Consider the following 27010-nt stretch of genomic DNA (forward strand, 5'->3'; position numbering starts at 1 on the left):
AGGAAGCGGTTGAGTGGGCAGCCAATGGGAGCGCCGGAAGGGAGAAACTTCTCATCCGAGGCGGCAGTTGAGGTGGGACGGCGGGCAGGTAAGAGGCAGTGCGGGTGGTTCTCGTTTCTGTTGCTATGGTGACGCCCCCTCAAAAACCTCCAGCTGGGCTGCCTAGAAGACTATAGTTCCCATTATCCCCTGATGGAGAATAACGTGGAGTCTCCTTCTCTGGACCCTTTTAAGCAGAGGCTGGATGGCCATCTGTCGGGAGGGATCGGATTGTGTCTTCCTGCTTGTTAGAATGGGGTTGGACTAGATGGGCCTTGGGGATCCCTTCCTACTCTAATGGAATACAGATTGACTTGGAGAAGGATTTTCTTTCTCTGGAGCTTTCTAAGTACTGTAGAAGCTGCATGGCCATCTCTCGGGAGGGATCCGATTGTGTCTTCCTGCTTCTTAGAATGGGGTTGGACTGGATGGGCCTTGGGGATCCCTTCCTACTCTAATGGAATACAGATTGACTTGGAGAAGGATTTTCTTTCTCTGGAGCTTCCTAAGTACTGTAGAAGCTGCATGGCCATCTCTCGGGAGGGATCCGATTGTGTCTTCCTGCTTCTTAGAATGGGGTTGGACTGGATGGGCCTTGGGGATCCCTTCCTACTCTAATGGAATACAGATTGACTTGGAGAAGGATTTTCTTTCTCTGGAGCTTTCTAAGTACTGTAGAAGCTGCATGGCCATCTCTCGGGAGGGATCCGATTGTGTCTTCCTGCTTCTTAGAATGGGGTTGGACTGGATGGGCCTTGGGGATCCCTTCCTACTCTAATGGAATACAGATTGACTTGGAGAAGGATTTTCTTTCTCTGGAGCTTCCTAAGTACTGTAGAAGCTGCATGGCCATCTCTCGGGAGGGATCCGATTGTGTCTTCCTGCTTATTAGAATGGGGTTGGACTGGATGGGCCTTGGGGATCCCTTCCTACTCTAATGGAATACAGATTGACTTCGAGAAGGATTTTCCTTCTCTGGAGCTTTCTAAGTAGAAGCTGCATGGCCATCTCTTGGGAGGGATCGGATTGTGTCTTCCTGCATGGCAGAAATGGGTTAGACTGAATGCCATTTTGGGGTCTCATTTCCAGCTCTAAGATTCTAGTATGAATAGATGGATGGATTAGATGGATAGGGATATGATATAGAGATATACAGTAGAGTCTCACTTATCCAACATAAACGGGCCGGCAGAATGTTGGATAAGCGAATATGTTGGATAATAAGGAGGGATTAAGGAAAAGCCTATTAAACATGAAATTAGGTTATGATTTTACAAATTAAGCACCAAAACATCATGTTATACAACAAATTTGACAGAAAAAGTAGTTCAATACGCAGTAATGCTATGTAATAATTACTGTACTTACGAATTTAGCACCAAAATATCACGATGTATTGAAAACATTGACTACAAAAATGCATTGGATAATCCAGAACGTTGGATAAGCGACTGTTAGATAAGTGAGACTCTACTGTATATACACACATATACACAGGAAGCTGGACTGGATAGCCCTTGGGGTCTCTTCCAATTCTAGGATTCTATGATTGGTCGGTGGATGGATGGATAGATAGATAAGATGGATGGGGATATGATATAGAGATATATAGAAAAAAGGTTGGACTGGATGGCCTTTGGGGTCTCTTTCAACTCTAGGTCTATGACTGATTGATTGATTGATTGATGGCTGGCTGGATGAATAGGGATATGATACAGAGATATATATACACACATATACACAGGAAGCTGGACTGGATAGCCCTTGGGGTCTCTTCCGACTCTAGGATTCTATTATTGGTGGATGGATGGATGGATAGATAAGATGGATAGGGATATGATATAGAGATATATAGAAAGAAGGTTGGACTGGATGGCCTTTGGGGTCTCTTTCAACTGTAGGATTTTATGATTGATAGGTAGATAGATAGCTGGATAAATGAATAGGGCTATAATACACAGAAGGTTGGATTGGATAGCCCTTGAGGCTCTGCCAACGCTAGGATTCTATGATTGAAAACATGGATGTTCAAACAGGCTTTTGACCTCGAGTAAGTTGAATGGGCCCATATGAAGTTGACACTTGGCACTTTCTGAATTGACGACAGCTAGTTTTATCCAATGATGTTTTAAAAATTGTATTATTTTGATTTTATGTTATATGTGTTGACAAGGGTTGTTGATATAAATTTATGTGACTTGTTTATACGTTTGTACCCTTTTTTTCTTGCTGTGTGTTATATGTGCACCTTGGAGTGCCTTTGTAAGCCACCCGAGTCCCTTCGGGGAGAGCTGTGTGATTGCATTTCCTACTACAAGCCTTTGCGGTCTCTGAGATCTCCTCTCACTTCTGCCGCCATCTGAAACACGGTTGGTGGGGACAAGGGAGAGGGCCTTCTCTTTTAGAGACTAGCCCCCACCCTGGCCACATTCCGTAAACATCTGAAAACCTGCATTTGATTAAATTAGGAGCCCCGGTAGCGAAGTGTGTTAAAGCACTGAGCTGCTGAACTTGCAGACTGAAAGGTCCCAGGTTCAAATCCCGGGAGCGGAGTGAGCGCCCACTGTTGCTCCAGCTTCTGCCAACCTAGCAGTTCGAAAACATGCAAATGTGAGTAGATCAATAGGTACCGCTCCGGCAGGAAGGTAATGGCACTCCATGTATTCATGCCAGCCACATGACCTTGGAGGTGTCTATGGACAACGCCGGCTCTTTGGCTTAGAAATGGAGATGAGCACCAACCCCCAGAGTCAGACATGTCTGGACTTAACGTCAGGGGAAACTTTTACCTTTACTTTGATTAAATTGGCATAAATGACTGTCCCTTAACTCCACGTAGACTCAGTTACTGCTCTTCTTCCTGTCTATTCAGTAGAGGTTTATAAGATACTGTACACAGACAACAATTGCCTTGTCCCCAGTGGAATATATTCACTGCGCCTGACTAGTAGCTATTGCTTGAATATATTTTAATGTATTACATGTTTTATGATTTTATGTTTATATGTTTTAAATTGTATTTTAAAGTGTATTGCTGGGCTTGATCCCCATGTGAGCCGCCCTGAGTCCCTTCGGGGAGATGGGGCGGGATATAAGAATAAAGTTGTTGTTATTATTATTATTATTATGGTGGCAAGATATAAATAAGGTTTATTATTATTATTATTGATTGGTGGATAGATGGCTAGATAGATGAATAGGGATTGATATATGCACATATACACAGAAGCTTGGACTGGACTGGATACCTCTTGAGGTCTTTTCCAACTCTAGGATTCTATGATTGATTGTTTGATAGATGGATGTATAGATGGATGGATCGGGATATGATACAGAGATATACACACACATATACACAGAAGGTTGGACCGGATAGCCCATGGGGTCTTTTCCAACTCTAGGATTCTATGATAGGTAGATAGATGGATGGAAAGGGATATGATATAGAGATATATCCACAGAAGGTTGGACTGCGTAACCCTTGTGATCTCTTTCAACTCTAGGATTCTATGATGGATGGCGATATGATACATACATACATAGAAGATTGGACCAGATAGTCCTTGGGGTCTCTTCCAACTCTAGGATTCTATGATAGCTGGATGGAAGGATGGGGATGGAAGGATGGGGATATGAGATATATATATATATATATATATATATATATATATATATACACACACACACACACACATACATACATACATACACACACACACACACATACACACACACACACACACACATATACACAAAGAAGGTTGGACTGGATAGCCCTTGGGGTCTCTTCCATCTCTAATGGAAAACAGACTGCCTTGGAATCCAATTGAGTCTCTTTCTCTGGATGGTTTAAATAGAAACTGGATGGCCATCTGTCGGGAGGGATCGGATTGTGTCTTCCTGCATGGAAGAATGGGGTTGAACTGAATGGACCTTGTAGGGGGGTCTCTTCCAACTCCAGGATTTTATTATTATGTTCTAGGAAAAATGCCCAAGCAAAAGTTACTCAGAAATGGGAAATCCCAGAAAAGTTTATAGAGGGACCTGTTTCATTTTCAGGGTCTGGGAGAACAACAGAGTTGGGGGGCTGGATGGCTGTCTGTCAGGAATGCTTTGATTGTGATTCTATGACATGTTGGATGGCTAACTGTTGGGAGGGCTTTAATGGTGTCTTTCCTGTCCGTTGGGGTCTCTTCCAACTCTAGAATTCTGTGACCCCACAGAGACTGGACGGCCATTTGTCAGGAGTTCTTTGATTGTGTTGAGAGGGCTGAAGTTTGTCCTTGTCTGTTCTCATTCTGTTTCTCTGTACTGTTTTCCTCCCAAAGTGACAACTATAAGGAGAAGGTGGACGTTTCCTTTCCCTATTGGGACCTCCATGATGGCGAAGCTTCATGGACTGCAAGCCGACTATGTTTTCCGTGGCGTCGACCACATTGTCCGGATGACAGTGGAAGGGAACCTCTTGGAGGTGGAAGTGGAGGACCGTCTCACTACGGACCAGTGGCGAGGAGAGTTTGATGCTGCTTGTGAGTGTGGCATCTTATGAAAGCTGCAAAAGTTATCATTCCTGATGCAATGTAGAAAGGATTGCTTGTATTCTTTCTCCCGCAGCAGACCAAAAGTGGCTGGCGTAAAGCAGGAGTCTTCAAACTTTTCAACAGAGGGTCCCTCAGACTGTTGGGAGTCCCGACTATAGTTTGTTGTTATTCCTGTTGTGTGTTTTCAAGTTGTTTCAGACTTAGTGCAACCCTTTCACAGAGGTTTTTTTTTGGTCAAGATTTAGTCAAAGGGGATTTGCCTTTGTCTTCCTTTGAGGCTGTAGGGTAAACTACAACTCCCACTATGGTGGATCAGTCCCCTCAAACTCCTCCTGTAAGTTGAGTTAGTTATGGGAGTTCTGTGTGCCAAGTTTGGTTCAGGCCCATCATCGGTGGAGGTCACAGTTTCCCTGGTTGTGGGTGAACTACAACTCCCAGAGAGGAAGATAATTCCCCCCAAACCCCTCCAGTAATCAAATTTGGGCAAATCAAGTATGCATGCCAAGTTTGCTCCAGATCCATCGTTTAGGTTCATAGTATGCTCTGGATGTAGGTGAACTACAACTCTTATAAATCCCTCCAAAGGCCTCAGTATTTTTTTGTTGCTCATGGCAGTTTTGTGTGCCAAGTTATTTCCAAGTCCATTGTTGGTGGAGTTCAGAGTGCTCTTTGATTGCAGGTGAACTATACATCCCAGTACCTCCAACTGCTATAAATCATGGTGTTGTTGTTTTTATAGTTGTTATTTTGTAAGCTATACACACAGTAGAGTCTCACTTATCCAACATAAACGGGCCGGCAGAACATTCGATAAGCGAATATGTTGGATAATAAGGAGGCATTAAGGAAAAGCCTATTAAACATCAAATTAGGTTATGATTTTACAAATGAAGCACCAAAACATCATGTTAGACAACAAATTTGGCAGAAAAAGTAGTTCAATACGCAGTAATGCTATGTAGTAATTACTGTATTTATGAATTTAGCACCAAAATATCATGATATATTGAAATCATTGACTACAAAAATGTGTTGGATAATCCAGAACGTTGGATAGGCGAATGTTGGATAAGTGAGACTCTACTGTATTCCATTTTATTGTATTTGTAATGTACAGGTAATATATATTATCATTAGTAGTAATTTGCGTAATACATTTTATTATTACTATATTATTATTATTATTATTATTATTATTACATTTTATTTATATGTATGGGTATACAGTAGAGTCTCACTTATCCAACACTCACTTATCACTTATGTTGGATAAGTGAGACTCTACTGTATTATAATAATTGGATAATCTAGAACAGGGGTCCTCAAACTTTTAAAGCAGCGGGCCGGTCCACAATCCTTCAGACTGTTGAGGGGCCGAATTATCATTTGAAAAAAAAATACAAACAAATTCCTATGCATACTGCACATGTCTTATTTGTAGTACAACAACAACAATGAAAGAACAATACCATATTTAAAAATGAAAACAATTTTAACCAATATAAACCTATTAGGATTTCAATGGAAAGTGTGGGTCTGCCACTGGCCAATGAGATAGTCAAGTTAATTAGGATTGTTGTTGTTGTTGTTGTGTGCCTTAAAGTCATGTCAGACTTTGGCCAAGCCTAAGTCTAAAATTAATTATTTATTTACTGCATTTATTTACTACATTTATATCGCACCCTTCTCACCCCGAAGGGGACTCAGAGCAGCTGTATGTACATACAATATATTATATTATTAGCATAACACAATATTATTATTATATTATATTATATTATTAGCATAACACAATATTAGCATTATATATTACTATATTGAACTATACCACTATACTATTATATAATATGTAATATATAACATATAATTAATATTATTATATGGTATTACTATTAGTGTTATATTGTATAACATAAGATTATTATCAATATTATATGTATATACAATATATTATATTATTAAAACTGATATAAAAATATTATATTATAAAACTGAGGGCGGGGGCCAGGTAAATGACCTTAGAGGGCCGCATTCGGCCCCCGGGCCTTAGTTTGGGGACCCCTGATCTAGAACGTTGGATAAGCGAGTCTTGGATAAGTGAGACTCTACTGTATTTCCATTTTTATTGTGTGTATAGCTTACAAAATAACATCAACAGCATAATAATAATGATAATAATGATAATAATAATATAAGAATTAGAAGTTGCGGTAGTAACCAAGGAACATTTGGAAATCCACAGGTCCCGCAACCCTGAGTGAATGGGACATATGAGATCGCAAAGTGTGTGTTTTATTGAGCTGTAGGCATTCTTTCAGAAACTAGCATCTGTTCTGCTTGCCTGCTTGTTTGTTGTGCATTTCCCTTAACAGTCATCGAAGATCTGACGCACAAGACGGGGAATTTCAAGCAGTTTGGTATCTTCTGCAACATGCTGGAGTCCGCCCTGGCTCAGGTGGGGAGGAGAGAAGGAGCAATAACTACCCCCTGACCCCTCCACTGAAGAATGGATGAGAAATACCTGGTTTCTTTTGCCCTCCACAGAGCAGTGAGTCAGTCACGCTGGACCTTCTCACCTACTCGGACCTGGAGTCGCTGAGAAATCGGAAAATTGGTGTGGGACCCCGGCATTTGCCTGCCGCCAAGAGCTCTCCGCTCAGCTCCAAGCGTTACCTCATCCTGATCTACTCAGTGGAATTTGACCGGTAAACTATTTTCATAGTGGTTGTTGTATGTCTTTCGGGCTGTGTGGCCATGTTCCAGAAGTATTCTCTCCTGACGTTTCGCCCACAACTATGGCAGGCATCCTCAGAGGTTGTGAGGCATGGATAAACTAGGTAAGGAAAGGAAAGAATATATATCTGTGTAGGGTGTGGCAAGAGTCCTTTGTCACTGGGAAGCCAGCATTAATGTTTCAGTTAATCACCCTAATTAGTATTGGAAAGGTTTTGTCTCTTGCCTGGGGGCATCCTTTGTTCAGTCATTAGCTGTCCTCTGCCCTCAGAGTGTTGGTTCCCATCTACTGTTTTGATTTTAGAATTTTTTAATACTGGTAGCCAGATTTTGTTCATTTTCATGGTTTCTTCCTTTCTGTTGAAGTTGTCCACATGCTTGTGAATTTCAATGGCTTCTCTGTGTAGTCTGACATGATAGTTGTTGGAATTGTCCAGCATTTTTGTGTTCTCAAATAATATACTGTGTCCAGGCTGGTTCATCAAGTGCTCTGCTATGGCTGATTTCTCTGGTTGAATTAGTCTGCAGTGCCTTTCATGTTCTTTGACTCTTGTTTAGGCGCTGCGTTTGGTGGTCCCTATGTAGACTTGTCCACAGCTGCATGGTTAAGCAGACAGGCAGCCACTTCCACTTAGGGCAGTGATGGGCAACCTTTTGTGCTTGGTGTGTCAAAATTCACCAAAAAACCTAGCATGACTTGGGTGGCGTGTCACTTCGAGAGAAAAAAACCCCATAATTTTGCAATATGTATAGTTTAAATAACAAAAATATATAATTGTAATATATAACTGTATTTAATAAATCAAAAACTATTTACAGTAGAGTCTCACTTATCCAACATAAACGGGCCGGCAGAACGTTGGATAAGCGAATATGTTGGATAATAAGGAGAGATTAAGGAGAAGCCTATTAAATATCAAATTAGGTTATGATTTTACAAATTAAGCACCAAAACATCATGTTATACAACAAATTTGACAGAAAAAGTAGTTCAATATGCAGTAATACTACATAGTAATTACTGTATTTACGAATTTAGCACCAAAATATCACGATGTATTGAAAACATTGACTACAAAAATGCGTTGGATAATCCAGAAGAGGCTGGATGGCCATCTGTCGGGGGTGCTTTGAATGATGTCCTGCTTCTTAGCAGGGGGTTGGACTGGATGGCCCATGAGGTCTCTTCCAACTCTACTATTCTATGATTCTATGAGAACGTTGGATAAGCGAACGTTGGATAAGTGAGACTCTACTACCATTATTTCCATGTACAGCAATCTATAGTACCTCTTGCCGTTTCCACGCTGATTTCTCTCTATTCTAGTTTCAATGTAATCATGAATAATGAATAATATAATAATAATAATATAATAGTAGTAATATGATAATATACTGCAATAATAATAGAATGTAGAGTCTCACTTATCCAAGCTAAACGGCTGACAGAAGCTTGGATAAGCGAATATCTTGGATAATAAGGAGGGATTAAGGAAAAGCCTATTAAACATCAAATGAGTTTATGATTTTACAAATTAAGCACCAAAACATCATGTTATACAACAAATTTGACAGAAAAAGTAGTTCAATACGCAGTAATGTTATGTTGTAATTATGTATTTACGAATTTAGCACCAAAATATCATGATGTATTGAAAACATTGACTACAAAAATGCGTTGGATAATCCAGAACGTTGGATAAGTGAGACTCTACTGTACTACAATAATAATAGAATAATAATGTGCATAATTCCCATGGAGTAAACAACAAAACCACTGGACCAAATCACACCAAATTTGGCCACAAAAGACATTAGTCATCCAATCAATCTGCATGCGGCAGCGTGTCAGCAAAAATGGCTAGGCGTGTCAGTGCTGACACGCGTGTCATAGGTTGGCCATCACTGACTTAGGGGATAGCAGACACATCCACCTTCACTGAGGTGTTAAACAGACACTGAATACAAAATAGAGTCTTGAGTCTGAACATGCTCAGTACAATCACATCTATAACCCCTCCCACACCAAAGAGTCAAACTGGCAAATCAACATAGAATACAGGGTAGCAAATACAGTAGAGTCTCACTTATCCAACATTCTGGATTATTCAACGTATTTTTGTAGTTATTTTTGTAGTCAATGTTTTCAATACATCATGATATTTTGGTGCTAAATTCGTAAATTGCTAAATTACTACATAGCATTACTGCATATTGAACTACTTTTTCTGTCAAATTTGTTGTATAACATGATGTTTTGGTGCTTAATTTGTAAAATCATAACCTAATTTGGTGTTTAATAGGCTTCTCCTTAATTTCTCCTTATTATCCAACATATTCGCTTATCCAACGTTCTGCCGGCCCATTTATGTTGGAGACTCTACTGTATACATTAACAAATAAATAGTGAAAGGTTTGGGAAGTTGCCATTTCCAACTTGAAATAAGAGAGATTTGAGTTAAAAACTTAGTCTCGGAACAAATTAAACTCTTAAGCATATGGCACTTTACCGCTGCTACTTATTTCCATGATACAGCACTTTATGAAACCTGTCCCCACTGGGTTGCTTTTAATTACTCTGATTTTATCTGCTTGGATTTTATTGTATTTGTCCATTATTTTATTTTGTGTATTGTTGGAATGTTTTAAGTTTATGTTAAATATGTTGTTGTTGTTCGGGCTTGTCCCTGTTGTGAGCCGCCCCGAGTCCCTTCGGGGAGATGGGGCGGGATATAAAAATAAAGTTTATTATTATTATTATTATTATTATTAAGGTATCAGTGTATATGTCTTTCTTTACCTCTAACAGAATCCACTACCCGCTACCTTTACCGTACGTGGGGAAGCCGGATCCGGTTGTCTTGCAGAAGGTGATCCGGGAGCTCAAGGAAGAGCTGGCACTCTTGAAGGCAAAGCCGGGCAAGGACCCCCGGGATGCCGAGATCCGCCGGCTCCGGGAAGAGTGAGTTGGAGAGAGGGAGGCTGATTGAATTGTTTTGGCACAGCGGGCATTTTGGACTTCAACTCCCACCATTCCTAACAGCCTCAGGCCCTTTCCTTTTCCCCCTCAGCCGCTTAAGCGGCTGAGGGGGAAAAGGAAGGGGCCTGAGGCTGTTAGGAATGGTGGGAGTTGAAGTCCAAAACACCTAGAGGACCGAAATTTGCCCATGTTTCTATCTCATTGATATGATCTCCTTGTTTTCCATTTCCAGGCTGCAGAATGCCCTGGAGGAGAAGCAGGCAGCGGAGACAGCCCTTTTGGGCCTCCGGGAAGAGCTGACGCTTGTCAACAAAAACGGCGTCCTCAAAGAAGTGAAAATCCTGAAGAAGGTGGTGCAGAGCCTGGAGGAGGAGCTGACCAAAGAGAGGACCAAGCACCAGCGGGCCACCAACAAGCGCCTGCAGGAGAGCCAGCACCTCGCGGAAGAGGTGAGACAAGCATTTTAGGATCTCTTTCCCCCCCGTCTTGGAAAAGAGATGCCCAAATTTAGCCCAAAATCTAAATTTTAGGAATTGTGAAATCCAAAGTTCAAAACACCTGGAGGGCCAAAGTTTGCCCATGCCTGCTTTAATAATAATAATAATAATAATAATAAAACTTTATTTATACCCCGCCACCATCTCCCCAACGGGGACTCGGGGCAGCTAACATGGGGCCACGCCCAGAGCAATACAATATAATAACATATAAAAACAACATATCATAACACAATTAAAAGCAATACAATAGATGATAATAGACATTACATCAAGAAATAAAAAAAACACAAAAAAACAAAAAACAAAAAAACAGTAAAACAAGGGCAGGCCGCATGGACACAAGGATAATGTCTTCCTCCCTTTCCAGCTAGCGGAAATGAAAGCGACAGAGAGGAGTCTCCGGATTCGTGTGAAGAACCTGACCAACGAGTTGGCCTTATACCGGAAAGGGTGAGCAATTGTATCTTAATTTCTTTTCGGGTGTATATTATAATATTTTACTCATGTTTTTGTTTACTATGTCTTATTGGATTGTTTTTGATTATTTTCATCTCAATGCTTAATTCTTTGTTATACATTTACTGTTGTTACTGCGCATTATCTTGTGTTATTTTATTTTTTAAAAAAATATTTTTATTGAAGTTTTACCTTATAAGATAGAGTAAATTAACATCAAAAGAGTGAGAACATTCGATTGTATAGAAAGTAGGAAAATTGCGATTAAAAAAGGATCAAAAAGGGAGAGAGAAAAAACAACAACCAAAAACAAAGCGAAAGTGTCCATATCTATCTATCTATCTACCTATCTATATATATACACACACACATATATATACATATACAGTAGAGTCTCACTTATCCAACATTCTGGATTATCCAACGCATTTTTGTAGTCAATGTTTTCAATATATCGTGATATTTTGGTACTAAATTCAGAAATACAGTAATTACTACATAGCATTACTGCGCATTGAACTACTTTTTCTGCCAAATTTGTTGTCTAACATGATGTTTTGGTGCTTAATTTGTAAAATCATAACCTAATTTGATGTGTAATAGGCTTTTCCTTAATGCCTCCTTATTATCCAACATATTCGCTTATCCAACGTTCTGCCGGCCCATTTATGTTGGATAAGTGAGACTCTACTGTATGTCTTATTGGATTGTTTTTGATTATTTTCATCTCATTGCTTTTTTTTCTCAAATATTTTTATTGAAAATTTTATAATTAAGGATATAGAAAAAAACAAGAAAAAAGATTAACTGGTAATAAAGTTTGCACATTGAAAGTGGGAGAACATTGTTTGTTTATAGTAAAGTAGGAAATAAGATAGAAGAGAAGGAGAAAAAAAAGGTTTGTTGACTTCCATCTAACTTTAACTGGTTCATCATGAAAAAGAAATCTATATAAATATATATATGTATATCTATATTAATACATATATATATATCATAAAAATTCATAGATCACCCACGTCATCTCATTGCTTAATTCTTTGTTGTACGTTTACTGTTGTTACTGCGCATTATCTTGTGTTATTTTGATGTGTTTGTACTCATTTCAGGCCTTGAATGTTTGCCTTTTTGTTTTGTGTCTGTAAACAGCCCTAAGTCACTTTGGGGAGAGAAGGTTATCTAGAAATAAAGTTGTAGAGGCAGGTAATAATAATAATAATAATAATAATAATAATAATAATAATAATAATAATAATAATAATAATAATAATAATTGTATGACACAGCAAACAAGATAGATAAGCTGGATTTCGTATCACAAAATCACAAGTCAAACTGTCACAGACAGAACGCCACCAGATAAGATTCAACACAGTTTATTAAAGATACAGAACCAAAAATGCCCGTAAAAGACAAAGGGCTAGGCAAAGACTCGCCTTCAATATGAAAGGACACTAAAAAACAGTTCAAAAGATAAACCGGATTAAACGGGAGTTTAATCCGGGTTAAACCAAAAATGCTTACTTCAGCCTGGCTCTTAAAACAAACAAAAACTGGTAAACTAAGATTCAATGAAACATAAATAACTGGCAGCAGATTACTCTCTGCTACTCAACAGCTGTGGTTGAATAACTAAGTTGTTACTCCTCCGTGCAGCAAGCGAACTCCGGGTCCAAACACATCAATCAGGGCAGAAGCAGTCAGCGGGGTCCCAATCCGGTCCAAGGTCGAAGGCCAGGTACAGACGTCTTTAGTTCACCAGTTCCACCGATAATCACAGAAGGGATAGTCCAAGGTCGTAGTCAGTCAGTCAGTCCAGCGTCAATCCAGAGTAGGCAATTAATGTCCGTCAAAAAGACGACGGAGGTCCAAGCTATTAAGATTAAACACAAGTTGCACAGGAAAAGCCCACACAGTTCCTCCCGCCGTCTATGCCCAGTGTCCTTGGTAACTTACGTATTCAGCAAACGAATCACACCCGTCTTCAGGAAATCCCCAACAAGAGCCCAAGCGTTCGTCCAGATTACCTTGCCCAACGCAATTAGCCCTGGATTCTAAACCCCATTTTATGCCAGTTTACAACTCCTCATCGCTGTCAGCTGTTACCCTAATTCCAGGTGCCTCATCATCATCCTCCTCATCAGAGCTAAAACACCTTTGACTACGCCCCACAGCATCCCCAGCTGTGGATCCCGTCCCATCCCTCCAGCTCGTCCACGGGTCTAACCCTGCAACTCCCCAGTCGCCTCCCATACTATCATTGCCGGTGGCACCCAAATCCTCCCTCCCACGAGTCCATTCCATATCATCCTCCTCTGAGCTAACCATCTCTTCCTCCATTCCCTCGGTAAAACCCTCAAAGGAGTCTTCGTCAGTTGGTTCTGCAAATAAGTCCCGCAGCCGTTTCCTTTCTCGCTCCTCAAGAGAGTCTGACTCCCGAGGAGTCTTACGACCACGTCTCCCAGTATCGGAGCCATAAGGCTCAACCATAACACAAACACTTCTCAAGTGTTTAGGACTGTGTAATGTATTTTTGGATGATGCGTGCAGATCCCAGTCGGGTGGCCTTTTGCAGTTGGCAGATCATGATTTTGTCTGTTGTTTCCAAATGCCGGCTGAGATCTTTTGGCACGGCACCCAATGTGCCCATCACCACCAGGACCACCTGCACTGGTTTCTGCCAGAGTCTTTGAAGTTCAATCTTGAGGTCCTGATAGCAGCTGAGTTTTTCCTGTTGTTTTCGTCAATGCGACTGTCACCTGGGATGGCGACATCAATGATCCAAACCTTTTTCTTTTCCACAACTGCGATGTCTGGTGTGTTGTGTTCTAGAACTTTGTCAGTCTGGATTTGGAAGTCCCACAGTATCTTTGCGTGCTCATTTTCCAATACTTTTGCAGGTTTGTGATCCCACCAGTTCTTTACTGCTGGCAGGTGGTACTTGAGGCATGAGTTCCAGTGAATCATTTGGGCCACAGAGTTGTGCCTCTGTTTGTAGTCTGTCTGTGTGATTTTCTTACAGCAGCTGAGGATATGATCAATGGTTTCGTCGGTTTCCTTGCAGAGTCTGCATTTTGGGTGATCAGCTGATTTTTCAATCTTGGCCTTAATTGCCTTTGTTCTGATGTCTTGCTCCTGGGCTGCAAGGATCAGGCCTTCTGTCTCCTTCTTCAGGGTCCCATTCGTGAGCCAGAGCCAGGTCTTCTCATTATCAGCTTTTCCTTCCATTTTGTCAAGGAACTTTCCATGCAATGTTTTGTTGTGCCAGCTGTCAGCTCTAGTTTGTAGTGCGGTTTTCTTGTACTGATTTTTTGTCTGCTGTGCTTTGAGGAGTTTCTGATTTTTGACTTCAATCAAAGCAGGTTCTTCACTTTGCTTTACTTGTTCTGCCAGGGCATGTTCTTCTTCTTTGACTGCTTGTTTTACTTGTAAGAATCCTCTGCCCCCTGATCTTCGAGGCAGATATAGCCAACATCACTGCGAGGGTTCAGTGAATGATGAATGGTCATGAGTTTTCTTGTTTTTCTGTCCAAATTGTTGTTGTTGTTGTTGTTATTATTATTATTTAACCTACATTTTATTGGTGTGGTCTTGTGTGTATTTTTAATATGTATTTTAATAGTCTTGAGTTTTATCACTCCGTTTTAACCTTGTTGAGCTGAAAGGAGAGACGGATAACAACAACAACAACAACAATAATAATAATAATAATAATAATAATAATAATACAGTAGAGTCTCACTTATGCAACACTCGCTTATCCAACGTTCTGGATTATCCAACGCATTTTTGTAGCCAATGTTTTCAATACATTGGGATATTTTGGTGCTAAATTCATAAATACAGTAATTTTACTTTATTTTTATTATTATTATTAATTATTATTATTATTATTATTATTAGTAAATACAGTAAGTACATAGCATTACTACGCATTGAACTACTTTTTTTTTGTTAAATTTGTTGTATAACATGATATTTTGGTGTTTAATTGGTAAAATCATAACCTAATTTGATGTTTAATAGACTTTTCCTTAATCTTTTTCTTTTTCCTCCTTATTATCCAACATATTCGCTTATCCAACGTTCTGCCGGCCCGTTTATGTTGGATAAGTGAGACTCTACTGTAGTAATAATTTACATTTTATCGGTATGGTCTTGAGTGTATTTTTAATATGTATTTTAAAAGTCTTATGTTTTATCACTCCATTTTAATTCTGTTGTACACCGCCTCTAGTCAAAAGGACAGGCAGGTAATATTATTATTATTATTATTATTATTATTATTATTATTATTATTATTATTCTGGGGCACTGGTTTGTTCTTACGGACCGTTTCCTTGGGAGTCTCGGAGTTCTCCCTTCCTCCCTCCGAGTCCTCTGTTTCCTTCCTCAGGCGCTTCACCCCGAGCGGACCTTCTCCCCAGAACCATTCCGCAGCCTCCTCTCGCCATTTTGCCCAGCCGGCCGTCCTGACTCGAGACGGCGCCAAGAAGAGGGACGACCGCCGCTGCAGCTCCAGGGAACGATCAGTCTCACGGGAACGTGGTGGGGCCTGGGGTCCCAGCCAGCAACGGTCCACGTCCAGGGAAGGGCGCAGCAGCGGGAGTCAAGGTCGGGCCCCGCGACAGTCTCCTTCTCCCACAGGTGTCCTTGCTGTCCGCCTTCCTTTTTCTTAGCCCTGGGTTGGATCTGGGATCCAGCGATTCCAAAGACAGTTGAAAGTTGACTTTAGGAATAAGCAGTTCTTGCTCCCAGTTTCAAGAAAATATTTCAAAACCAACTTGTAACAAATGTTGCTCTTGCCATATTCTCTTCAGAGTCAAAACATGACTTGGAAAAAGAATAACTGTATGGGTTGCTGTGAGTTTTTCGGGCTGTATGGCTGTGTTACAGTAGCATTCTCTCCTGATGTTTCGCTTGCATCTGTGGCTGGCATCTTCAGAGGATCTAATGGTAGTCAGGCAAATAAAGTGCATCTATATCTGTGAAATGTCCAGGGTGGGAGAAAGAACCAGTGTCCATTAACCAAGTGTAAAGGGTGCAAATAGCAAGCTTGATTTGCAAGTGTTTGAGTGGGATCCATCCATTAGCCCAGGGGTCCCCAAACTTTTTAAACAGGGGGCCAGTTCACGATCCTTCGGACCATTGGAGGGCCGGACTATAGTTGGCCACCAAGCAATAATAATAATAAAGAGGGTTGGAAGAGACCCTTTGGGCCATTGAGTCCAACCCCCTTCTGCCTTTGTGCACCAAAAGCACAAGCAAAGCACCCCTGACAGATGGCCTCCCCGCCTCAATGTTAATACAGTAACAACAACAACAACAACAACAAAGAGGGTTGGAAGAGACCTCTTGGGCCATTGAGTCCAACCCCCTTCTGCCTTTGTGCACCAAAAGCACAAGCAAAGCACCCCTGACAGATGGCCTCCCAGCCTCAATATTAGTAATAATAATAACAATAATAATAATAGAAGAGGAGAACCCTTGGGTCATTTAGCCCAACCCCCTTCTGCCTTTGTGCCGTGGGGGCCGGATAAATGGCTTCGATGGGCCGCATGTGGCCTCCGGGCCTTAGTTTGGGGACCACTGCATTAGCCACATACACACATACCGTATATACCCGAGTATAAGCCGACCCAAATATAAGCCGAGGCACCTAATTTTACCATAAAAAACTGGGAAAACATTGATTCCAGTATAAGCTGAGAGTGGTAAATTTCAGAAATAAAAATAGATACGAATAAAATTACATGAATTGAGGCATCAGTAGGTTAAATGTTTTTGAATATTTACATAAAGCTCAAATGTAAGATGTCCAACTCTGATCCAATCATGATTCTCATCTTCTTCAATGTAAATGTGCTTATGCATCCTTTGAATAATAATAGAATTATACATGTAATACATGTAATAATAATAATAATAAATACAGGAAAATAATACATGTAATAATAAATCGAGTAAAATAATAAATGCAATAATAATAATAAGATCAGAGTGAAATAATAAATGTATTAATAATAATAATAATAATAATAAAAATAAAGTAAAATAAATGTAATAGTAGCAACAATAATAGAGAAAAAAATAAATGTAATAATACCAATAACAATAGAGAAAAATAAGAAATGTAGCATATATTCTCGAGTATAAGCTGACCCAAATATAAGCCAACCAGGACCCTCACCCGAGTATAAGCCGAGGGGGGCTTTCTCAGTCTCAAAAAAAGGGCTGAAAAACTAGGCTTATACTCGAGTATATACAGTACAGTAGAGTCTCACTTATCCAACACTCACTTATCCAACGTTCTGGATTATCCAATGCATTTTTGTAGTCAATGTTTTCAATATATCATGATATTTTGGTGCTAAATTCGTAAATACAGTAATTACTACATAGCATTACTGCGTATTGAACTACTTTTTCTGCCAAATTTGTTGTCTAACATGATGTTTTGGTGCTTAATTTGTAAAATCATAACCTAATTTGATGTTTAATAGGCTTTTCCTTAATGCCTCCTTATTATCCAACATATTCGCTTATCCAACATTCTGCCGGCCCGTTTATGTTGGATAAGTGAGACTCTACTGTATGTATTTTCACTTTTATTAATGTTTATGTTTCATGATCTGAACACTCAAAACCTCCAAATGAAAGGAAGCCTGCTCAGACTTTATGTTGGGCTTATAGCAAGTTTGCTTCCTCTTTGCCAGTGATTTTTGCTTGATTTGTATTTCAAGGTAGTAGTTGGTAATGCCCAAAACCATTTTACAGTAAAGTCCGCTGTATCTTTGGTGGAAATGTTCCTGGAATGCTACAATAATTTGCTCTCCAATGCTCTCAATGTGTCTGCTTTGATTCTATCCTTCTATTTTCCATCTCTTAGGCCCCCGGGCTCCTCGGTTTGACCCCACAGCCTTTGTGAAGGCCAAGGAGCGCAAGCAGAAGGAAGCCGAACAGAAAAAGTGAGTAGTTTCTTCCCAAAATGTGCTTTGCTCCCTCCTGTCATCCATTGTTCATAGGCTGACTCTCCTGTCTCCACTTTCAGCAAGCGAAACTTGAGGCGAGGAATAGGAGACACCCCGCCGAGCGGATGGCACCATCCGACCCAGTTGACTTTCAACAACAGCGGCCTCGGAAAAACCCGGGGCAGGAGTTCCTCCGGTGGGTTTGAGTGACATCACAATGGTGGTTATGCTATGCTTTGTAGTACAAACCTCCTCAAATACCATACTGTGGAAAAAAGGAAATTACATGAATCATTAAGATATGCTATAATAATAGTAATAATAATAATAATAAGAAGAATAATAATAAGAATAATAATAATCTTTATTTATATCCTGCCCACCTCTCCCCGAAGGGACTCGAGGCGGTTTACAACACACAGCAAATACAATATATTATATAGCAGACAATAATCACACATCAACTAATAAGACAAAATGGTATACAATATTGTAAACAAAAATAAATAAATAAATAAATGCCAGTTAGGGCCTACCCTTCTAACTGGCAGGAAGGGGAAAAAACTGTTCTTCCTCTTTATCTAATTTGGACTTTATTTTTCTAGGGTTTTTTTTTGTTTGTTTGAAAGACATAGACTGGATGACTATGTCTTTTGTGGCCAAATTTGGTGTGATTTGGTTCAGTGGTTTTGTTGTTTACTCCATAGTAAAATGTCACATTACATTTTTATATATATAGACTAGCTGTGCCTGGCCACGCGTTGCTGTGGCAAAGTATGGTGGTATGGGAAATAAAGTATTGAGGAATTGGTGGTAGTTAAGGTAAATATAATATATATAATACGAATATAATAATATAATATTATACGTGTATAATACGAATGATATACACGTACAAAGGAGTAGTAGGCACTATAATAAATAAGAAATCATTGATGTCTGCTTTCCAGTAGTTTCTGACCTTTGGCCTTAGGGAAATGGCTCCCAAACTATATATAATACTAATATTGATAATAATAATAATAATAATAATAATAATAATAATAATAAAAACTTTATTTATATACCGCCCTATCTCCCGGATGGGACTCAGGGCGGTTTCCAATCATAAAAACAATACATACATTACATAGTAACATAATAACACATTATTAAGCAAAGTAAAACAATACAATTATATAGCAATAAATAACACTTACACAACCTGATCAAGGAGACGGGAACCATAAACCCAATATATTAAAATATATCATTTTAGGCTAGATAAATCTTGTGCAATATATTCAGGCCCAGAAATCGGCGGTATTCCAATGTAATTACTCAAATACCTGCCAACACCACCAGGTCTTCAGTTCCTTACGGAAATTTGATAATGTAGGGGATTGCCTGATCTCTTTTGTTGTATATTATATAATACTAATATTGTGCTATGCTAATAATGTAATATATTGTATATACTTAAGGTAGTAAAGGGTAAGGTTTCCCCTGACGTTAAGTCTAGTCGTGATCGACTCTGGGGGTTGGTGCTCATCTCCATTTCTATGCTGAAGAGCCGGCGTTGTCCGTAGACACTTCCAAGGTCATGTGGTCACTGGCATGTCTGCATGGAGCGCCATTACCTTCACGCCGGAGCGATACCTATTGATCTGCTCACATTTGCATGTTTTCGAACTACTAGGTTGGCAGAAGCTGGAGCTAACAGCGGGCACTCACTCTGCTCCCCGGATTCGAACCTGCGACCTTTCGGTCTGTAAGTTCAGCAGCTCAGCAGTTTAACCTGCTGCGCCACTGCGGACTCCTGTATATGCATGTATATACAGTGATGTATACAGTATACATATAATATTACTAATAATATTGTATTGCAATACAATATAATACTAATAATAATACAATATAAAAATATATAATAGGAGCTACGGTGGCGCAATGGGTTAAACCCTTGTGCCAGCTGAGCTGCTGACCTGAAGGTTGATGGTTCACCATGAGACAGGGTGAGCTCCCATCTATCAGCCCTAGCTTTCCATGCAGGGACATAAGTTCCCTGCAGGATGGTAACACATCCAGGCGTCCCCTGGCAATGTCTTTGAAGACGGCCAATTCTTTCACCCCAAAAGCGACTTTCCACAATTCGCTTCTGACACAATAATAATAATAATAATAAGAAGAAGAAGAAGAAGGTCATTTAATAATACTAATATATCAATTATAATATTTCTGATTATACACAATAATATATAATGATCATACTATTTTATTGTATGTTTATATTATAAGTTGTATTGTAATGTTTTTTATTGTGATCTGCTATGAGTCTCCATATGGAGGGATAAAATGGGATATGCATATACATAAATAAATAAGTTTTGAGACAGCGGTTCAATCTTCCCAATATTTCAGGCTTCTGCTCCCAAAATTCCTTGCTGTGCGCCAAACTAGCTGTTGACTTAAAGGAAGCGAACAACAACAAACGCAATTTATTCTAATGTAGTGTTTGGATATTTTTAGGTTTGGGTCTCTTTTTTAGAGAGAAAAGCAGGGCAATAGCAATGATGATGATGATGATGTTACAATATGTAACAAAAGTTGAAAAAAATCCATTCCTGGTTTAAAAGTGTTATTTCCTGTTTAATTGTGCGGTACTTACTTTGAAAGTACAGTAGAGTCTCACTTATCCAACATAAATGGGCCGGCAGAATGTTGGATAAGCAAATGTTGGATAATAAGGAGGCATTAAGGAAAAGCCTATTAAACATCAAATTAGGTTATGATTTTACAAATGAAGCACCAAAACATCATATTAGACAACAAATTTGGCAGAAAAAGTAGTTCAATGTGTAGTAATGCTATGTAGTAATTACTGTATTTATGAATTTAGCACCAAAATATCACGATATATTGAAAACATTGACAACAAAAATGCGTTGGATAATCCAGAACGTTGGATAAGTGAGTGTTGGATAAGTGAGACTCTACTGTAGTTGTTCTACTCCAGAAACTTTGTTTTGGTGGCTGCCGCAAAGTATGTTGAATTGTTTGAGACTCGATGATGAGATATCCATTGAAAAACTAGAGCAAAATGCACTGCAGGCTGTCCCTCCACAAAGACAAAGTTTTTGCAGTTTAATAAACTTTCCCCATGTTTTTTATGATAGAAACAATTAGGAAATGACATTTATAACCCAGGAACAAAAATTGTGTCACATAGTGTAATTGTAGACAGTTTTCCCATCACATCATGATGATGTTTATTTATACCTCGCTTTTTCTCTCTTTGTATGAAAGAGACTCACTTTGGACCACTCTCTTCTCTTGCAGTGGAAAGCTTCCGCAGTAGGCGATCCTCGGCAAGCTCCGGGAGCGAGATGGATGAATATTCAGAACCTGTTGCACCAAGGTGAGGTGTTATTCTTTGTATCCCGTGAAGCTATTAAACCAGGCATGGGCAAAGTTTGGCTCTCCAGGTGTTTTGGACTTCAACTCCCACAATTCCTAACAGCCTACCGGCTGTTAGGAATTGTGGGAGTTGAAGTCCAAAACACCTGGAGGGCCGAAGTGTGCTCATGCCTGTTTAGAGTATCCCCATAGAGTTGTGCTACTCGACTAGAGGTGTATTTACCTTAGGTTAAGATGGAAGCATTTGTTGTGCCACTTCAGCGCTCCAGTGATCTACTCTGATTTTCTGTGTATTTCTCCTTCAGGGGCCGGAAACGAGTGGCAAGGGGCAGGAAGCCCCTGAGTGCCTCATCGTGGAATGGTCCCACAATGGTAAGTGACTGTAGGGAGGGTTCTGACTCCAGAAGAGTCATTATTATTTATTATTTATTTATTTACAGTATTTATATTCCGCCCTTCTCACCCCGAAGGGGACTCAGGGCGGATTACAATGAACACATATATGGCAAACATTCAATGCCAACAGACAAACAACATACAGTATAGACCAGGGGTCCCCAAACTTTTTAAACAGGAGGCCGGTTCACGATCCTTCGGACCGTTGGAGGGCCAGACTATAGTTGGCCACCAAGCAATAATAATTAATAACAACAACAACAACAACAATAATAATAATCAAGAGGGTTGGAAGAGACCCTTTGGGCCATTGAGTCCAATCCCCTTCTGCCTTTGTGCACCGAAAGCACAAGCAAAGCACCCCTGACAGATGGCCACCCAGCCTCAATGTTAATAATAATAATGATAATAATAATAATAAAAAAGAGGGTTGGAAGAGACCCCTTGGGCCATTTAATCCAACTCCTTCTGTCTTTGTGCACCAAAAGCACAAGCAAAGCATCCCTGACAGATGACCACCCAGCCTCAATGTTTAATAATAATAATAATAATAATAATAATAATAATAATAATAAGGGTTGTAAGAGAAGAAGAGACCCCTTGGGTTATTTAGCCCAACCCCCTTCTGCCCTTGTGCCGTGGGGGCTGGATAAATAGCTTCGATGGGCCGCATCTGGCCCCCGGGCCTTAGTTTGGGGACCCCTGGTATAGACAGACACAGGCATTTAACATTTTTCCAGCTTCACGATTCCGGCCACAGGGGGAGCTGTTGCTTCACCATCCACTAGTGGCTGTACTTCCGCATTCCTTTCCTCGTGTTTTGCTGGCAGTTTTATGGTGTTGTAAATTAGTTAAATTAGTCTCCCGCATAAAGCGTACCTAAATTTCCCTACTTGATGCAACTGTCTTTCAGGGCTGCATAGGTCAACAGCAAGCCAGGCTATTTAATGGTCGGGGCTTAACCTGACCCGGGCTTTGAACTCATGACCTCTCGGTCAGTAGTGATTTATTGCAGCTGGTTACTAGCCAGCTGCACCACAGCCTGGCCTGCACCACAGCCCGGCCCTATTCTGATTCATGCTCTTTCAAGTATACTTAGTACTCTCACAGGAGAGTTATCCCATGATACCAGGTTGGTGGTGTCTGATGGGAAGCTCTGCCAAATACAGTCTCACAAAGGAACCATGGGGGCCTCTAGTAACGTAACGTTGATGTGGTGGATCAGGAGGAGTCCTCACAGTCAGTGGCCTTAGAAGTGGCAATATAATAATAATAAAAACAACAATAATATGTATTACCTGAACTTGCTAACCAAAAGTTGGCGGTTCGAATCCGGGGAGCAGCGTGAGCTCCTACTGTTAGCCCCAGCTTTTGCCAACCTAGCAGTTCGATAGGTACCACTCTGGGGGAAAGGGAACAGCGCTCCATGCAATCATGCCGGCCACATGACCTTGGAGGTGTCTACGGACAACGCCGGCTCTTCGGCTTAGAAATGGAGATGAGCACCAACCCCCAGAGTCGGACACGACTGGACTTAACGTCAGGGGAAACCTTAACCTTTACTACCTTAAGTATATATTACATTATTAGCATAGCACAATATTAATATTATATAATAAATAACAATATTAGTTATTTATATTAGAAAACCTTTATCTTTACCTTTCCTTGCAACTCCTGGCAGGGTAGAACAGGATTAAAACAGGGTGCTAAAACACACCCCTATTAAAATATGTATAACAAAATACACATAAGACCACACTAACAAAAAGTAGGTTAAAATTGTTATTGTTACTATTATTATTATACAGGGTTAATACAGAATGATAAAAGACAACGCTGTTAAAATACTTATAACATGAATCACACAAGACCATGCCAATAAAATGTAGGATAATAATAATAATAACAACAACAACAACAACAGGAAAAACTCAGCCGCTATCAGGACCTTAAGATTGAACTTCAAAGACTGGCAGAAACCAGTGCAGGTGGTCCCGGTGGTGATGGGCACACTGGGTGCCGTGCCATAAGATCTCAGCCGGCATTTGGAAACAATAGACATTGACAAAATTATGATCTGCCAACTGCAAAAGGCCACCCGACTGGGATCTGCGCGCATCATCCGAAAATGCATCAGACAGTCCTAGACACTTGGGAAGTGTTCGACTTGTGATTTTGTGATACAAAATCCAGCTTTTCTATCTTGTTTGCTGTGTCATACAATATAATAATAATACCTGCTTCTCCTTGTGACTAGAGGTGGGGTACAACAGGGTTAAAATGGAGTGATAAAACACAACACTTTTAAAATACTTATTAAAAATACACACAAAACCATACCAATAAAATGTAAGTTAAAATATAATAATTATTGTTATTATCTTTCTCTCTTCGCAGCTCAACAGGGTTAAAACGGAGTGATAAAACACAATATTATTAAAATGCATATTAAAAAATACACACATGACCACACCAATAAAATGTAGTTAATAATAATGATAATGATGATACAATATAGGTAGAAACCTTCACATCTCTTTCCTGATACAGGTCTCCCGGGCAGACAGCGGTCATCGGAAACACTTGGAAAGCACTCCCACCCCAGGCAAGCGAGCAGACAAAGGTAAGGTCTTTGGAGTCTCAACTACCGTGTTTCCCCGAAAATAAGACAGTGTCTTATATTATTTTTTACTTCCAAAGATGTGCTAGGTCTTATTTTCAGGGGATGTCTTATTTTTCCATGAAGAAGAATTCACATTTATTGTTGAACAAAAAAATGAAGATTTATTTATTTATTTATAGCATTTATATAATGCCCTTCTCACCCCGAAGGGGACTCAGGGCAGATCACATTACACATATAGGCAAACATTCAATGCCTTTTAACATAGAACAAAGACAAGACAAACATAGGCTCCGAGCGGGCCTCGAACTCATGACCTCCTGGTCAGAGTGATTCATTGGAGCTGGTTGTAGCTGGCATGCTCTCCAGCCTGCGCCACAGCCCGGGCCTCATTTATTCTATACTGTACAGTAGTTGTCATCACAAACCAACATAGCCAAATCAGACAAACTGTGACTTGATTTCTTGATACAGTAGAGTCTCACTTATCCAACATAAACGGGCCGGCAGAACGTTGGATAAGCGAATATGTTGGATAATAAGGAGAGATTAAGGCTCTTCTGGACTCTTGGACCAGTTCTTAAACACGCTTTTGGAATGAGCTTCGTGTATTCCAAGTAGACTGGAACATACTTAGTCCTAATCTTTTTTTATACTGGTTTTAAACCACTTCAATGGATGTGTTGCAATAGCAGATTCCCAGATTAGCTTAGTGTATACACCTTATTTTATTTTTTTGGTTATTTAATATTTAATGTTTATTTTACTCAAGTGATATTTGTCTTTTCTGTTCTAATGTAGCACAAATCCTATGTAAAATCATACTACGTATTTTTGACATCTGAAATCTATACAGAAAGTCTTTACTTTCTGTTGGATAATCCAGAAAGTTGGATAAGCTAATGTTGGATAAGTGAGACTCTACTGTACTATCATTATTTCCATATACAACTGGTATGTACATTTACCAATCCTGCTATGGTGTTCTGTTTGGTGAGCATGCTTCCAAACAAAAACTTTGCTAGGTCTTACTTTCGGGGGAGGCCTTATATTTAGCAATTCAGCAAAACCTCTACTAGGTCTTATTTTTGGGGGATGTCTTATTTTAGGGGAAACAGGGTATAGGAAGAGATGGTGAGATCAGAATGGGCTGATGGGATTCGGAAGGGCACCCACAAAGGATACTGGGAGATAAGAATGGATTTGTGCAACAATGCATCAATACTGGACTACCTGAACCATGCCTGCCCTATTCTTTGACCCTTCAACAGGGTTAACATCTATTTCCTTGTCCTGACAGAGAATCTGTATGACGACGAGCCATCCGCAGACCTCTCTGAGATTGACGCTCGCTTGCAAGCGCTGCAGGAGTATATGAACAAACTCGAGACGAGAACGTAGTCCATGCAGCGGACAAAGCTGGGGAGCGGGGGGCGACTTGGCAACAAATAATATAATATAATTACCTCTGACAAAGGATGTTGACCTCAATGTTTACAAGCTCAAACATGGCAAAATACAGAGGACGTAGCTTGCAAATTGCCTGCTATTTGGGAGTCGCCCTTCTTCTGTTGTTATAAACCCAAAAGCAGTTGGAGGGTATCATAGCCAGACAAAAACGATGATTCTTCATGCTTGGCATCCCTAGAAGTCAGGGTATGGTATGTGACTTTTGGCTCTGTAAATTCCAGAATTCTCTGGTTTGACTTGAGGGGATTCTGGGAATTATAGTCCTAGATTAAGCTCTGCAGAAGAAGCAACCTTTGTCGGTCCCTCGCCTGACAAGTCAGTGCAGTCTTTTCCAAAACGTTCCTGGAAAATCTGCTCTCGGCTTCTCTTTTCGGAAAGGGTTGCCTCTTCTTCCCATCCCCCTTTTGCCATATAATCCTTGTGTTGCAGTGAATCTTTTTCTACAAATAAACCTTATTTTCCCCCCTTAAACCCTGTGGTTTGCATTTGATCTGGGTGAGTTTTCATAGCATTGAAGAAGAGCCCCATGCCTGCTCTAGAAAGGGTAGTCTTCGCCGGTTGACTGTACTGACAGCTGGAGGCTCAAGATAGCTATTGTGACTAATGGCCATGGACAGATGCACACACCCATCCCATCCGGATATCTCTCTTTTCCAACTCTGAGCACACCTTTCCTGCCCCCAGCCTTCTGTCCGCATTATAGCAAATTAATTATGCATTTGGGGGGATTAAAGTGAAGAATACATTGCTCCATTGGGAATGATTTCTCCCAGATGGATCTGCTGGAAGAGATAGCAGCCTTTTATCAGGGTCCCAACAGCAAGAGAGGGAAACAGGCAAAAAAAACAAGGGGAGAAAAGCCTCATGGCACCATCAAAACCATCTACAGAAAATGCCGTTAA

The 27010-nt window shown here is 40.1% G+C and overlaps 1 protein-coding gene across 6 annotated transcripts; it reads left to right on the forward strand.

Moving 5' to 3' along the window:
* ccdc61 (coiled-coil domain containing 61) lies at nucleotides 1-26579 on the forward strand. 6 transcript variants are annotated; one of them, XM_062962169.1, is made up of 15 exons: nucleotides 1-88; nucleotides 4368-4568; nucleotides 6953-7035; nucleotides 7125-7285; nucleotides 10123-10275; nucleotides 10526-10742; nucleotides 11161-11243; nucleotides 15646-15863; nucleotides 18139-18217; nucleotides 18301-18416; nucleotides 19899-19970; nucleotides 21539-21617; nucleotides 21922-21988; nucleotides 24566-24638; nucleotides 25939-26579. In XM_062962169.1, exons 1-15 carry the CDS (start codon nucleotides 25-27, stop codon nucleotides 26037-26039), a joined length of 1767 nt encoding a protein of 588 aa, XP_062818239.1. In that variant the 5' UTR covers nucleotides 1-24; the 3' UTR covers nucleotides 26040-26579. The 6 variants fall into 6 exon arrangements, with proteins under 6 accessions (XP_062818239.1, XP_062818238.1, XP_062818237.1 ...); XM_062962168.1 differs by having other exon boundaries at nucleotides 2-88; nucleotides 4368-4577; nucleotides 6962-7035; nucleotides 15646-15896; XM_062962167.1 differs by having other exon boundaries at nucleotides 2-88; nucleotides 15646-15896.
* The last annotated feature ends 431 nt before the right edge of the window (nucleotides 26580-27010 follow it).

Source organism: Anolis carolinensis, unplaced genomic scaffold (assembly GCF_035594765.1).
Source record: "Anolis carolinensis isolate JA03-04 unplaced genomic scaffold, rAnoCar3.1.pri scaffold_10, whole genome shotgun sequence".
Taxonomy (NCBI): Eukaryota; Metazoa; Chordata; class Lepidosauria; order Squamata; family Dactyloidae; genus Anolis; species Anolis carolinensis.